The following is a 14,596-nucleotide window of genomic DNA, read 5'->3' as shown; positions in this document are numbered from 1 at the left end:
AGGAACAAAGATTAAACTCTAACGCAAGATCCCAGATTTTAGAGAGCCAGCAAACACCTTCATTCATTGAAGAGAAACTCTATTGATTAGGTTCACGGCTAGAAGACAATCAGATTCCACTATAATGTGGGAGATCTTGCATCTTTTTGCTAACGAAGGCCATCAATGATAGCTAATAGTTTGAAGTTGAAGGAAGGGGGAAAAATGAATTTGGAGATATTTCTTGTTTTATTGAAATTTCTCATATTTTTGGAATGTTCTTTCAGTTTTGGAAACAAGAAACAGGAAACGTTATCAAGCAAACTCGTTCCTTAAAAAATAAAAAACAAAAACAGAAAACAAGAAACGGGAACATTATTAAATGGATCCTAGTTCCTCTAATTTTTTATTATTTTTTTTTTATTATTGTATGTATACATGTGTGTAATTATTTAATTGTGTAACTAACATTTAAAAATTTCTTCGCATCCGCTAACACAACTAATTGATATATTATACATCTAACCCAAAAGCTAGATATTGAAATCTTCATCCCAAGATATTTAATTAAAAATAAACATGGTGCAATCATATCAACACTAATGTACCGAATCACATCAAAACTCTTTAATTAAGCATGAAATAGAGCAATAATGGGAAAAATCTCTTCAAAATATCAAACTTTCAACGTTCAACAAGTGAGTCAATAAGAGTTTAGCTCAACTGACATCTGTATGTGCTGAGAACCTAGAGATTCGTGGTTCAAATCCCTCCACCCCATTGTATTTAAAAAAAAAACATTCAACGAGTTACATTAATATCATGAGGTGATTGATTATGTAACCACTTTAAACAATATAATTTATATATTTGATGTGATTGATATATTTCATATTAGATATATAAGTTATATTGATGATATACTTCAATTTAAGTATATGAATTATATTAATGATATACCTAATACAAATATATCAGGTATGTACACTTTATATTAGGTAACTAATATTTTGTATTATGTACTTCACTAAAACCTAAAATAATGAAGGCAAAATCACCGTAACAAAGAATGAAAATCTGATTTCAAACATCTTATCATATTTGCAAGATTTATATGTTGCCAGATTTGTATATATTTTTACTACTCATTACAAATCTCCGGTAAATAAGCGAAATGTTTATTCATTAGTGTTGATATGCTTGCACTACATTTATTTTTAATTTAATATCTTGGAATGAAGATTTCAATATCTAGTCATACGCACACACGCATGCACACACAAATGTTCATTTATCTTACTTATTACAAGAGGGCGATCCTTAAGCTCTAGGAAAAAAGAAATGATAACTTATTTCTTTATTTAAATTGTGTGAAGATTCGTATTCGTTAATTTGGTACAATTAATGAATTTTGTAAATTACTAACAAAATAAAATTAAAAAGAAATGATCGAATATTAGCTAAAATGAACGTATAACATCAATTATTTGCCATCGAATAATAATATATACATGCAATGCTACCACATATATACATACATAAATACATGGATGTATCACGTATGTATATATATTCATGCTGAGAATTTTTGTATCTGATTTGTTGGTTTTTAGACATCCAATTAGATCAATTTTAGTTTTTGAAGATAACATAGAAAGGGAAAAATTAAAAAAAAAAAAAACTATGGTTTTTGCCTCCTAAAATTCCAAGACTCAGTCGTACAACCTATAGAACAAATCCTATTCAAGTAAGGTCATAAAAAATCATAAAAAATTATGGTTTTTGTCGCTAAAATTTCATATTGAATTTGACATAAACTTGTGGTGGAAGCAATTTGAATTAAATTGACTATTGGATTCGAGAATCTATGATTTTAAACTTTGATTGAGAGTCTATTCAGAAATAAACCATTTATTTCAAACTTTGAAAATTCATTTAGAAAAAAAAATCTTTTTAAAGCCAAAATTTCAAGCAGTCTTCCCTCATAGCCCATGAAAAGACCTTTTATCTTATTCCTAAGGATGGTTAAATTGACAGAAATTGGCTTTTCATTGTTATTCATCTTTAGAAAAACTGTAAATGTCCAAACATTCTTCATTATCAATCAAGCCAAGGAGAGGGCTGAGATAGACCAAGCCCTAAAATTCAAGTACAAACTGAACCATTCATCAATAGAAACCAGCTTATTAGTAAATTCTTTTGAGTTTTGTTTGTCAAAATACTAGCACTTAAATGCTGATAATTTAGCAGAGACCAAAAAGTTGGTGCAAGCCTTTCAATGGCATTGTTCATGGCGCTATAATGATATGGAATACAACAATTTACAGCATTACCTTTGGAATATGAATGCTTCATATACATAGTACTGAGAATTTTAAGATCTGTACACCGACCTTTTCTTGCGCTAAGCACGACTTTTTGTATGCAGCTTCGATTCCATGTGATCCTTCAAAATATTGGATTAAGGAATAGCGCCCTTGGGTGATGATCAAGGATTTTTCTGAAAGAAACAAGAGAGTATCTTTGACAAATGCTTGAGGCTTACTTTATAAAGTTAATCATGTGGTTCGAGAATAGTAGAAGGTTTCAAGTCAATACCAGAAGGAATTGCACAAGATTTATGTGTCGATTCGGTCCATGTAGTTTTTCGATATCATGCTACACGATCCTCTGCTGTTTGTACCGATCATTGAAACAAATAGAGCTAGATCTGTTCTTAGAAAAAAGAGTTCTTCCAAAATTGAATTCTTCAGCTCCAATCATGTATATATTTCCTGCTTCAGGCAAGCTAAAGTCAGCAGGATTTTTGTTGACACTACATATTTCAGTCTCAGAAGTGCTTTTCTTGTTTTGCAGAGTTCTAGTATGAGCTACCAATTTGCATTCCTCAGAGCTTCTTTCAATGTGATGCACCAACAACACTTCGGAATTAGTTGCATTTACCACACCTTTCTCTATACCATTAACAGGAAATGCTCTATCATCAGTGCGCAGATCACCACTTCTGAACTGAGACTTCGATAGTGTTTGGTCTTTACTCCACGAAGATGGATCTGAGCATTTCATTTTTGCTCCATATTGAGGCCTAAAGACAGCCTGGCCGGAAAAATTGGAATTGGTTCCAAATCCTCTAATATTCTGGAATGTACTAGCAGATGCATTGGTTGCTGAAATACAAACTTCGTCATGGAAAGCAGATGAAAATTGGTTTATGTCCTGGATGGTCTTATTGAAACAAATGTTCGTTGTGGAAAATTCTTTAGCTTTTCGAGGACGAGGAACAGGAGATTTCTTGGATGACTTATGCTTCTCACCTGCAGTCATGGGTGCATTAGATTGCATTCTGGCGTCCATGAGGCTAAGCAAGTGCATCGCCGATATGGTTTCGTTAGAGTACAACTCCAATGAACCAACTGGATTATGGTGAAGCTCAGCCACATTAGGACAGTGACAAAATGAACTCTCTGCAAATCTCTGGCCGTATGCTTCAGAATTGTTGTTATGCCTACCATGCCTTTCTAGGTTGGTATGGTGATGAATATGATGATTCTGTGCATTTGTGTTTCCCATCTGAAATGATCTCGGACTTGAGATTTTCCTGCTGTTGGTCGAATGAGCTGGAAATTTCTGATATCCATTGGACAGATGATCTGGCATCAAAGAAGAAGAAGACCATACGTAAGCTGCTTCTATATTCTGTTCTGAAACAGGTAAATGATCCATGCATCCTTCAGAAGATTGTACTTTGGAGTTGTAGAGACCTTCCACTGTAATTCCGTTACATTTTCTAATCTCAGTACAACTTTTTCTTTTAGATCCAATGGAAGAATATTGAATACCATTTGATGGCTCCACTAGAGAATGAATTGAACCATTACACCCGAGCATATGATTCTGCTGCGGATGGTTTGTATCAAAGTGAGATTCCCTAATATTTGAGAAATAATCTGCTGACTTCTGTTTCCTGGTTTCCACAACTTTTCCTCCATTCCTTGCCTGAGCATTTTGTTGAAGATTTTCAGGCTTTTGTAATAATTCTCTCCCATTTCTGTATACATCGCCGTAATTATTCACTTGAACAGCCCTTGAGAATTTGCCTGTTTCTGAAACGTGTTTATTATTATTCTCGGCATCAGGAAGACGTCTTTCATACTGATTCTTTGCCATTAGTTCGACGATTTCCATGGGGATGTCGTCGGAAGTCCCATGATCAGATGCCTGGTCCATTTTTTGGTTAATCTGTCTCTTATTTAGGGCCAAAGGTTCCTGAGCTTCAATAGTTCTTTTCCCATTGCCTCTTCTGTATAAATCCTGTTCATAAATTTCAAGGAAGAATTGGAATTCTGTGAAGCACTCATCATAGACTACGGGCATACGCACAAAATGAAAAAAAAAAAAAGAAAAAAATGGGGGAATGTTTCATAGTTCAGCTCAAAGTAATCTCAGCTCATTAAATAGCACACCCAACACAAACTCAATAAAAATAATGAATGGAGATTCTTCTTGTACAAGTTGAAAACAAATCGAGTTCTTCACTTCTTGTTGACTCCAGAGAAAAGATATTTTCACTCTCTCCTTTTCTTGGAGGTGTGGGAGAGCTAAGGAGGCGAGGACCAGTACTGGATTATCACTTCCTTAGAGGTATGGCTGTGCCATTTCGTGGATAAGAATTCATGACAGTTAATTCAATAATGACGTTTATTTTACAAAATCAACAGGTATGTATTTAATACAAACAGACACCAAATCCAGCTTCCAAAGCTGATCTACTTTGCATGTTAAATGTACTTGCTTTATAGACTTCACACATATATGATATATGTTCAAATAGTTCAAATAGTTCAAATTATGCAGACATTTCCCAAATCAAAGAAAGTCAAGACAGGTTGAATTTCCCAATACTGATAATGCAATTACCTTTAGTATATTTACGATTGTATGAAAGAAATCTGATGCATGTTCATTATAATTTATGGCGAAGTCTTTTTCTTTTTCTTTCCTTCGGCAAAAACCATAAAAATTGAAGAATATACCTTATTCTGCAGCTGCGACCAACTATTATCTGTGTGAGGATCTGCATTTTGTCTTGGAAGAGGCATTCTCAAGTTGGCCATTTTACTGTTCAGCACACTACGCACTCCTTGTCCATAAAATACATCTGAAGCTTGATGAGGGTGATTTGGATATCCAAGATTACTCGTTTCAATATTAATCCTTACTTTGGAAGTGTCCTCTAGCTCAGGCAAAAAAGTGGCCAGCTCGTTTTCTCCTCGATGATGGATTCCTTTGTGGTCCCTTTGTGGCTCTGAATAGTTATTATGAGAAGGATGCAATTCTCTTTCATTGTTTCTGTAACTTGGAAGAGGATTAGCTACAGACCTACTTTTCATGGTTTCCACATCTTTCTGTGTAACTGATCCCCTCCAAAGCATTCCATTGTTCCATGCAAATACATTAGTGGGCCCTTCAAAAATCACAGGCTCCTTGCTTGAATTTGGGTTCTTAGATGTGCCAGATTTAGATTCCATGGCATTCAATGATGTTGAGTGTGGAGTTCTGCTAGAAAAATCATTGTGATATGCTAAGATAGCAGCACTATCCACAGCAACCTCACTTCTATTTTCGGTTATTGCCTGAACTTCACATTGATCTTTAACTTTAGATGGCACTAAGGGCACGGAGTATGGATCAACCACTGGAAACTTTTTACTTTTTTTCCTTCTTAAACTATTGTTTCCATCCATTTTGTAGCTGCTCCAAGGGCCTTTCATGGTCTGTTTTATTCCTGAATGAGCATTTTCATTTCCTAAACTAGAAACAGAGCTTTCTATCTGCCCCCTCCATGTTTGAATTTTCTTATCCACACTGGAAGAAGAGGGAATCTCCTGATGCCTACACTTTCCATTCCGAGGCAACCTTCTTTCCCGTCTATGATCTGAATGCCAAACATCTTCCTCTATAGTTACCTGACATTTGGGAGCATACCTCACATCTGCCTGCACAGATGCCTCAGGAGACCCATCGGATGGAGAACTTTCGACATGTTTAGCTATCATATTTCCATTGTCTCCTAGCAAATCAGTCAATAGACGAACCTTTGGGGTTCTTCGACGATGTAACTTTCCTAGATGACAATGATGAGGACTGTTTCCAACTGTTTCAGCACTTTCAGATAATGAATCCGTGCTTTGGTTTGATTCCATGGACGCATCTCCATTTTCTTGAAATGTAACAGTATAATGTCCTCGGGGTACGTCTACCGTACTGTCATTCTCTGATACCAAGGTTAATTGTCCATTAAGACGATCTGCATGAGTTTGTTTTCCATCCTGAAGTGCTGCAGGGCTTTCCTCAGTTGCTTTGGGAATGAGCTTTCCACTAACAGGCTCAATCTCAGTAACTCCATGACTTGCACAACCTGGCTCACTTTGTGATATAAGAGCAACTGTTTCAGATACCAAAAATAATCTGATTATGGAAAAACACAAATGCCTGATTAGGAAAAAGTACTATTAGGTACAAATGCAACATAAAAGACACATTTCACAGCATATATCGAGGAGCTATAGATTGCGATTGACTTTGCAAAGATGATATACTAGGGACAAAGGGATCCCTTGTCAAAGGGATAAACAATCTTACTAAAGTAGAATAAATACATTTTGAATCCATGAAACAATCATTAGTTAGTCCCAACAGAGCCACAAATTCTCAACATTGTGCAAATGAATAAGACACTGTGAATCATTATATCAGGAGTAGCCAAAATTCCAGTCTCATATGATGTGTACAAAACAAAGATATGCCAAAAAAATAAAAATAGAAGGGAAAAAGAAAAGGAAAAAACCTACCAGTACAGTTATCTCTATCTGCAACATCAAGTTTCTTTTCCTTCTGATCACAATTTGAGGGTTGGCGACCCGAAATAGAAGCATTATCAGCCATTGTTCTTCCATTGATTACATCTTGTTTTGGAGCTTTTGGGGAAGAATTTGAAATTTTTCCAAGGTTGTGACAGCTATCAAAGTGGAAACCTTTATCTGCAGCTTTGTCAGAACTCTCTTGCCAATGACTTTTGCCTCGCTGCGGGTTGAAACTCGGATCAAATACAGGCGGGACCAAGAGTATAGGATCATCCAACTTATGGCCATTCTCAATATCAGAAAACGGCCAACATATCTTCCAATCTTTTTTGCGCATATCAGATACATAACCACTGTTACAAGGATATAGATTCAATAATAAGGAAAACAAAAGCTGTGTGTTTCCAGTTTCCCTAAATAGGTAGCTACACCCGCACACTTAACTTGGATAAATATTCGTTGTCAAGGTCCTTATTATATGATGCATTAACACTTTGGAGTCAAGTTATGTTGAGTAGTAAAAGCAGACTTGAGTGTCACCATACAGTATTTTTTTTTTTTTTGGCATTCAACAATACATATTTAAGAATTCAAATCTCTAATCTCTTGGTCAAAATTTTAAATGTCTTTAACTAGTTAAGTTATACTTAGGTATAAAGGTCGTCAGTTTAAAAAGACATCTATTGGCTATTGCTACTTCCCCTCTCTCACAACATTTCGAGACCCCGCATCTAGGTTCGAGTTCCCTCCTTCACAATGGGAAAAAAAGAAAAAGAAAAAGTAACCCCAATTGAGCTTGCGAAACAACTACAAATAACAAGCCAACTTGAACATACATAACTCAATAATCAAGACATCTCAATCTTCTCAACATAAGTCGTAAAGACGCTTACCGGATGGAGAAAAGTTCACACTGGTCATCACATTTATGATTGGAGCTAAATAGATCAATATATATAGAGTCAATCTGAATGAATTTTCTTGCAGGCTTGGAATGAGTCCCATCATGATGATTATTCCCTTCCATCACATTAATTCTATGCATCATTTATACACAATGTCCCCCTTCAAGAAATGTAAGACTACCTATAAATATATATAGTCATACCCATCAGTTAATTATCGTGACAAACATTAACATATACCGTAAATAAAAATTAAAAAAACAAAATAAAAAAGACCTAAATCTCAGATTTGGCACATAAAATAACAGTCTCTAATACTGTAGCACGAAAGAAAACCCTAATTTTGAAACATTTGTGTTAAGAATATATATACACACATATAAATTATTAATTTCTTTTGGTTTAACGGTCATTTAACAATTTACACACTAAATATAGGACCAGGGTTTTATGACATTACAAATTTAAGAACATTTAACAAATTAACAAATCAGCAGAAATTACCAAGAGAAATATCCAAAACAATACATAAAATATCGCGATAATAAGTGAATTTAATTTTTTATTAAAATAAAAATAATAAAAACATATAGACGGTAGAAACGGAGCTGAAATTCCTAAATATTTAAGCTCAAGCTGAAACTGAAACTATGAAAATAAAAAAATAAAAATGAAACAGATGGAAATTAAAATTAAGAGTGAAAAAGAAGAAGATGTTACTGAAAGTTATCGGAAAACGGCGTCGTTCGGCGTTAGGTCGGAGCATTGTTGAAACTGTACGGCGGAATTAGACAGTCGCCGATGAAAAGAATTCAAGTTCGAAGCTCTATGAGAAATCATAGAGAGAAGGAGAGAGAAGAAAAATAAAAATAAGATAAAATTTTTTGGAATTTTAGAGAGAGAATGTTGGTGGGGATTTTATTTATTTATTGATTATTAGTATTTATTTTATTATAGTTTTTTTTTTGTTGGGAAGAAGGTTTTGCTGTAAGAAAACTGCCCATGCCGGTTGCCATGTCACTTACACAAGAGAGGTGTAGATCCAATAGGAACTAGCCACGTGGTGAGCGATGTGTAAGTTGAAAAAGAAACCCTAAAAATTAAGGAGTGTTAGTACACGCTCGGGTTGGCGAGCGTGGGGGTTCTTCTTTTTAAAATGTGCCGGTCTTATCAACCATAAAGAATGATGCCTTGGCACATAAGAGGGCTATAATTGGTTCGTGTATAACACGCGATATGGAGGCGAGTGGCTACGGAATTCAACTGTTGAAACCCTAGTTTTTTTGTTTTTTTTTCTTTTTTCTTTTCAATTAATAAAAGAGTGATTCAAAATAATAATAATAGAAAAAAAAGTGACGTCTATAAATAAATAAATGCCTAGATAGAAAATATATCGGCTCGATTATTTAACTCGAAGCTTGTTCTTTCTTTTTTTTTTTTTTCAATACATTTAACTCGAAGCTATACCAACTAAAAATTAGTGAGGTAAACATTTTTCTTTAAAGAAAACCCCTTTATTTAAAGGGAAGACTTTCCAAAAGCAATATAAACAACAAAAATGGGCGATAGCCTTATTTTGGAGGGATAACAAAAAAAATGGACAAAATTAAATGAATTTCCAAACAAGGTGTTGGATAATTAATTCTAAGAATCTAAATTCCAAAGGCAAACAAAACATTTTGTCCAGATTAATAATTCAATTTAGGATCTCTATCTAGAGACCCAAATTAAATCTTTAATTTGACTTTTGTATCTAGTAAAATTTGAGATTTTTCGATCCAATTGAGATGAAGACTAATTTTGTAAAATATTTTATATTAAATCTTTAATTGATCCAAAAATTTAATTAAACTAATAAATGAATGTAAATTTAATATTATATTGACACATTTTAACATTGTGTTTCCCTCGATAATTTTGTTGTGCCTAAGAAAGATAGGTAACGAAGTGCCCAAGAAAGTTGCTAATTTACATGATTCCCTGCATCAAATCATTATTAAATTTATGTTTTGAATATATATATATATATATATATATATATATAAAATTTCCTTTGATGTAAAGTGGCTCTATCGAGTAATTTCTCATAATTTTTGGTCAAAAAAGTTTCACATAATTTAATTTTTCTTTTAAACAATTTAGCTTTAGATGTTACTTTTAATAATATTTTTTAGATTAACTGGTTAACGAGGATTATTCAAATCTATTTTATGCAATTTCTGTCCTAATTTTACTTCATTATAAAATTACTTTGATATATAGTGTATACAAATTTATATTATTCCATAATTAAAACTTAACTCTTTTAATATAATTATTACAGAGGGGGAATTGAATCTCCGACCTCTTGAATCGGAGTGTACACCAATACTATTAGGTTAAACTCACATTGACAACTTTATAATTCATAAAGGAGATTATATGAATATATCAAGATATGATCTATTAGTGAAAGTGTTAGATTTATATTTAATATATAGATAAATAAAAGTCAACGAGTGGGAATGGAAGTACCAAATCAGTTTATGATATAGCAATCTAAATATAGCTTTTTGTAAATTAGGAATCAAATTATCATCTCAAATATTATAGTTTTTCTTGTAATTAAAAAATATATATATGATGTATAATTAATACGTTATTTATTTCGAAAAGTTTTTGATACCTCCCTTATTCTTAGTGGATGTCTTCTTCGTCGTCTCTTGACGTTGTTATCTAATTTTGTTATTATTTGTTTTCTAAAAAAAATGTTTTGATATGTAGTAAAATGAGAAAACAATATTTAAAAGAAAAGGAAGCAAAATATAGTAAAATAAGAGGGAGGAAAAAGAATAAGAAAAATTCACTTAATAAATATTTAAGTTTTATTTGAAACTGATTTCGTTCTTTAGTGTTCATAAAAATTCATTTTCCCCTTAATTATTTGTTTTCTTTTTTGTTTTTAATAATCTTTTAAAAAATCAGTTAAAATTTTTAAAAATGAAAAACAATTTTTGTGTGTTATTATTTGATTGAAGAGAGAGAATTGTAAACTTAAAATATGTGGGGTGGAAGATTGAACCTTAAATCTCGAAATTGATTATACAATACATATCAATTGAGTTACGTTCATGCGGACGTAAATTTAAGATAGTAAATATATAGTTTATTAATTTTTTTATATGTTTCATTTGTTAACGTAAACTTAATTTAAATTTGATCGTACGAATATATCTTAAGATGAAATTAATTTTTCACTTTCACGATTTTTTTTTTTAAAAAAATCAAAGTGAATATAATTTGTTCTTTTTCAAATCTTAATTCTTCTTTTATTGTACTATAAAAATAGCAAAATTTGACTTAAAATTAATGAAAAAGAACCAGATATTGCGACTCCTTGTGAAGTTTGTGTTTCTTTTTCCCCCAATGCACACTATTTTCCATAAGCTTACGTTAAAATGAAATGATACATTGTAACATAAATAAACAAATCATCGAAAAATTGTGCAAGTTTGTACATAATTGTAGTTTTAAAAAAATCAATATAGAAATATAATTGTGAAGTTTGTAATTAATTATAATTAGTCTGCAATTTTAGCCATTAAATCATCGAAAAATAACTAATCAGCTTAACATAAAATAAATAAACTTTAAATACAATTTTGGTCCTTGTATTTTTTACTTTGGTTCATTTTGACTTGTACATTTAAAAATGTATATTTTTGTCTCTATACTTTCAAAATGTTCATTTAATTCTTGTATTTTCAACTTTGATTCATTTTGGTTCTTATACTTTTAAAAAACAATCATTTTGATCCCTTAAAAGTAAAGTAGAATAGAAAATAAAGGAACCAAAATGGTTATTTTTTGAAAGTATAAGGACCAAAATGAATATTTTGAAAGTATAGAAACAAAAATGAACTAAAGTTTAAAGTATAGAGATCAAAATGAATATTTTGAAAATATATAGACCAAAATGAATCAAAACTAAAAATATATGGATCAAAATAATATTTAAACTAATCGATAATCTCAAAATAATAAATATAACATGAAACATCTCAATTAAAAATTGGAAGAAAATGTTTTTGAAGTTCAGTTGATTTGACTTGATTTTACTAATTTTACTAACTCCAAATTTGAAATTTTAACAGAAATAAATTTAGTTGAAAAAAAAAAACAAAGAAATAAATTTAGTTGGGAAATTAAAAAAAAAATAACAAAGAAACATAAATAAATAAATAAATAAATAAAAGAAGAGGACAAGGCAAAGAAATAAAGACAAGCACGGAATAGGGGAATTAAAAAAAAAATCACTTAAAACGGCGGCATTTGAAAATTATTTTTTTTAAAAAAAAAAACGTAGGTTAAACAGACGCACTACAATAAAGACCAGAAAAGAACCCTCTTTACCTAAAATTTTTCAAAAGTACCAGCTTTTCCTTTTTTTTTTTTTTTTTTTTTCTTTTTTTTTCAAAACTACCATCTTTATCCTATTAACCCATTATTAATTAATCTCAGAAATTTCAAAATTATGATATACCAATTTTTTAGATTAAAATATCATTTTGATGGTATACTTGTAGGATTTTTCAATTTTAATTTTTATATTTTTAAAAATCTAATTTTAGTTCTTAGAGTTTCAATCAATTTTAAATTTAATTTTGAAGTTAATTTTTTTATTGATTAAATAATAATATAGTTTCCTAATTTTAGAAAAATCAACTACTAACTAAATTTAAGGTAAAATAAACTTCTAATAATTTTTTTGGGGAGGAAATAAACTTCTAATAATTATCTTAAACTTTAAAATGTGGTAGTTCTGTAGCTGGCGTAGTATTAATTTTGAATCAAATCCATATTAATTAGGTTAAGATATCAAACTTATTTCATCTTTTCCTTGAAAAAGTAAACAGCTTATTTCATCTCAGCTTTATAATTTCAAAAATATTAAAATTATTCTAATCTCTTTTTACTAACTCAAAAAAAAAAAAAAAAAAAAAAAAAAAACTCTCTTCTACAAATTTTGAAAAGATATAATCTGTACAAATTAACAATAAAAATTAGTTTTAATATTTGTGTAAAAGTACCAACTAAATTCAAACAATATATATTCAATGTTGGCATAGTTTATCGTAACATACTATAATAATTAGTATAAAATATGTGTCAAAATGAGTGCAATTCAACAATAATTAGTATTTATAAATTTGTTTAGAAGTAATATTTACTTGTGACATGTATAAGTATATGCTTTTAGATGACCACCAAATTTAACCTCCAATTTATTTACGTTCTATCTAACTAACATGTATGTAAATTAATGCAACAAAATTGTAATATGGTAGAATGAAAAACGTAGGCCTTTCTTTTATAATATATTTAAAAAGTTCAAATTATTTAACACGTAGAATAGAAAGTGTGCTTTTGTCACAAATAAAAATAGCCTGATTTTATTTTTTTGATAATATTTATATTTATGAATAATCAAAGTGAGCGTAGTTTAGTTATAATTAATATATATCAGAAATTTAAGGGAAAAAAACTAATTGCTAAAAAACTTTTTTGAAAGCATTTTTTGTTGCTAAAATATACGGTGATAAAAATAGTGGTTTGTAGCCCTAAAGTTATTAAAGGCAAGTTAAAAGCCTAAAAGTGAAAATTCTTATAAGATTGGCATCAAAATGGAAAATTAATGACGTATGAGATATTTTCTCGTTTCAATTTTAACATTGAGAGAATGTGAATTCAAACTTCACTTTTTGGTAATTTATTCACTATTGCTTCAATTTAAACTTAATTTTCAACTTGTCCCTATAAATTTAAAAGTGACATTTATTGGCCTCCATAGTTTGTCAAATTACTTACTTTAATATTCTAAAATTTTCTTTTTTTAAAAAATTTTACTAATATGAGATTTTAAGACTAAGTTTAGATGGTTTATAGACTATTTCATATAAAAACTCGAATTAATCATATAAATCAAACTTTATAACGTCAATAAACTAAAGGTAGATTATATAAATCAGATCCATAATTTCATACATCCGTATATGCACGTGCGTGCATTGTGTTTTAAGTTAAAATATAATTTTAGTCAAATTTTAGTTCACATATTTTAATATATTATTAAATTATTTTGAAACGATTTAGTCTTTATTATATTATTCTCTATAAATTTTAAAAACATATTTACATTAGATTTTTTTATGAAAGTAATAATTATTATTTAATATATTCTACAAAATTAATATTCTCAAACAAAATTTTAAAAAATAATTTTACATAAGAACTAATTTTTCATATTTAAATTTACCGAAACTAAAATAAAATAGAAATTCAAAATATGATGTTTTACCTTTAAACCCAAAAAAAAAAAAAGGAAAAAAAAGACCTTTTGGGTGTGGATATTTAATAAGGTTGATACACACGTGTCAAGCCAACAATGCATGTGGTAAAATATGTGGACGATTGTTTCATGCGCGGAAGCCATGCTTTTCCGAAACCTCCGCCGATGATTCCGGTCGGGGCCGTACTGTTCTTGAATTTTTATTTATGAAGTTCCAAAAAAAATATTTAAAAAAAAAACAAAATTAAATTAACTTAAAATATAGCAGGTTGATTTGGACTTGTTTAATTTTATTTGTTATATATGTCCTTGACAATAAATATTAACTCTCTTTTAGTTTCAGTTTATTGTTATTTTTTCAAAAACTTGAATTATCTATTAACAGTTTAATATAAATATTCAAAAATATTATTTTCTTGAATAGAAATTAGTATAATATTTAATCAATTTAAATAAATTAAATTTAAATTTAAAATTTATTAAAAATATATGCATATGCAAATTAAAATTGAACATTTAAA

The 14,596-nt window shown here is 30.1% G+C and overlaps 1 protein-coding gene across 2 annotated transcripts; it reads right to left on the bottom strand.

Annotated features, from left to right (window-relative positions):
• Nucleotides 1-2,143: 2,143 nt before the first annotated feature.
• LOC120075809 (protein EMBRYONIC FLOWER 1-like) lies at nucleotides 2,144-8,703 on the bottom strand. Of its 2 annotated transcripts, none has more exons than XM_039029483.2 (6): nucleotides 8,468-8,703; nucleotides 7,736-7,928; nucleotides 6,831-7,195; nucleotides 5,013-6,424; nucleotides 2,578-4,290; nucleotides 2,144-2,479 (listed from the first exon to the last, which is right to left on the bottom strand). In XM_039029483.2, exons 2-5 carry the CDS (start codon nucleotides 7,888-7,890, stop codon nucleotides 2,638-2,640), a joined length of 3,585 nt encoding a protein of 1,194 aa, XP_038885411.1. In that variant the 5' UTR covers nucleotides 7,891-7,928; nucleotides 8,468-8,703; the 3' UTR covers nucleotides 2,144-2,479; nucleotides 2,578-2,637. The 2 variants fall into 2 exon arrangements, with proteins under 2 accessions (XP_038885411.1, XP_038885412.1); XM_039029484.2 differs by having other exon boundaries at nucleotides 6,831-7,062; nucleotides 8,468-8,664.
• Nucleotides 8,704-14,596: the final 5,893 nt, after the last annotated feature.

This window comes from Benincasa hispida, chromosome 4 (genome assembly GCF_027475165.1).
Source record: "Benincasa hispida cultivar pf3 chromosome 4, pf3_genome.v1.1, whole genome shotgun sequence".
Lineage (NCBI taxonomy): Eukaryota > Viridiplantae > Streptophyta > Magnoliopsida > Cucurbitales > Cucurbitaceae > Benincasa > Benincasa hispida.
The sequence above is the reverse complement of the archived record's forward strand: the minus strand, read 5'-3'. Positions and strand labels throughout refer to the sequence as shown.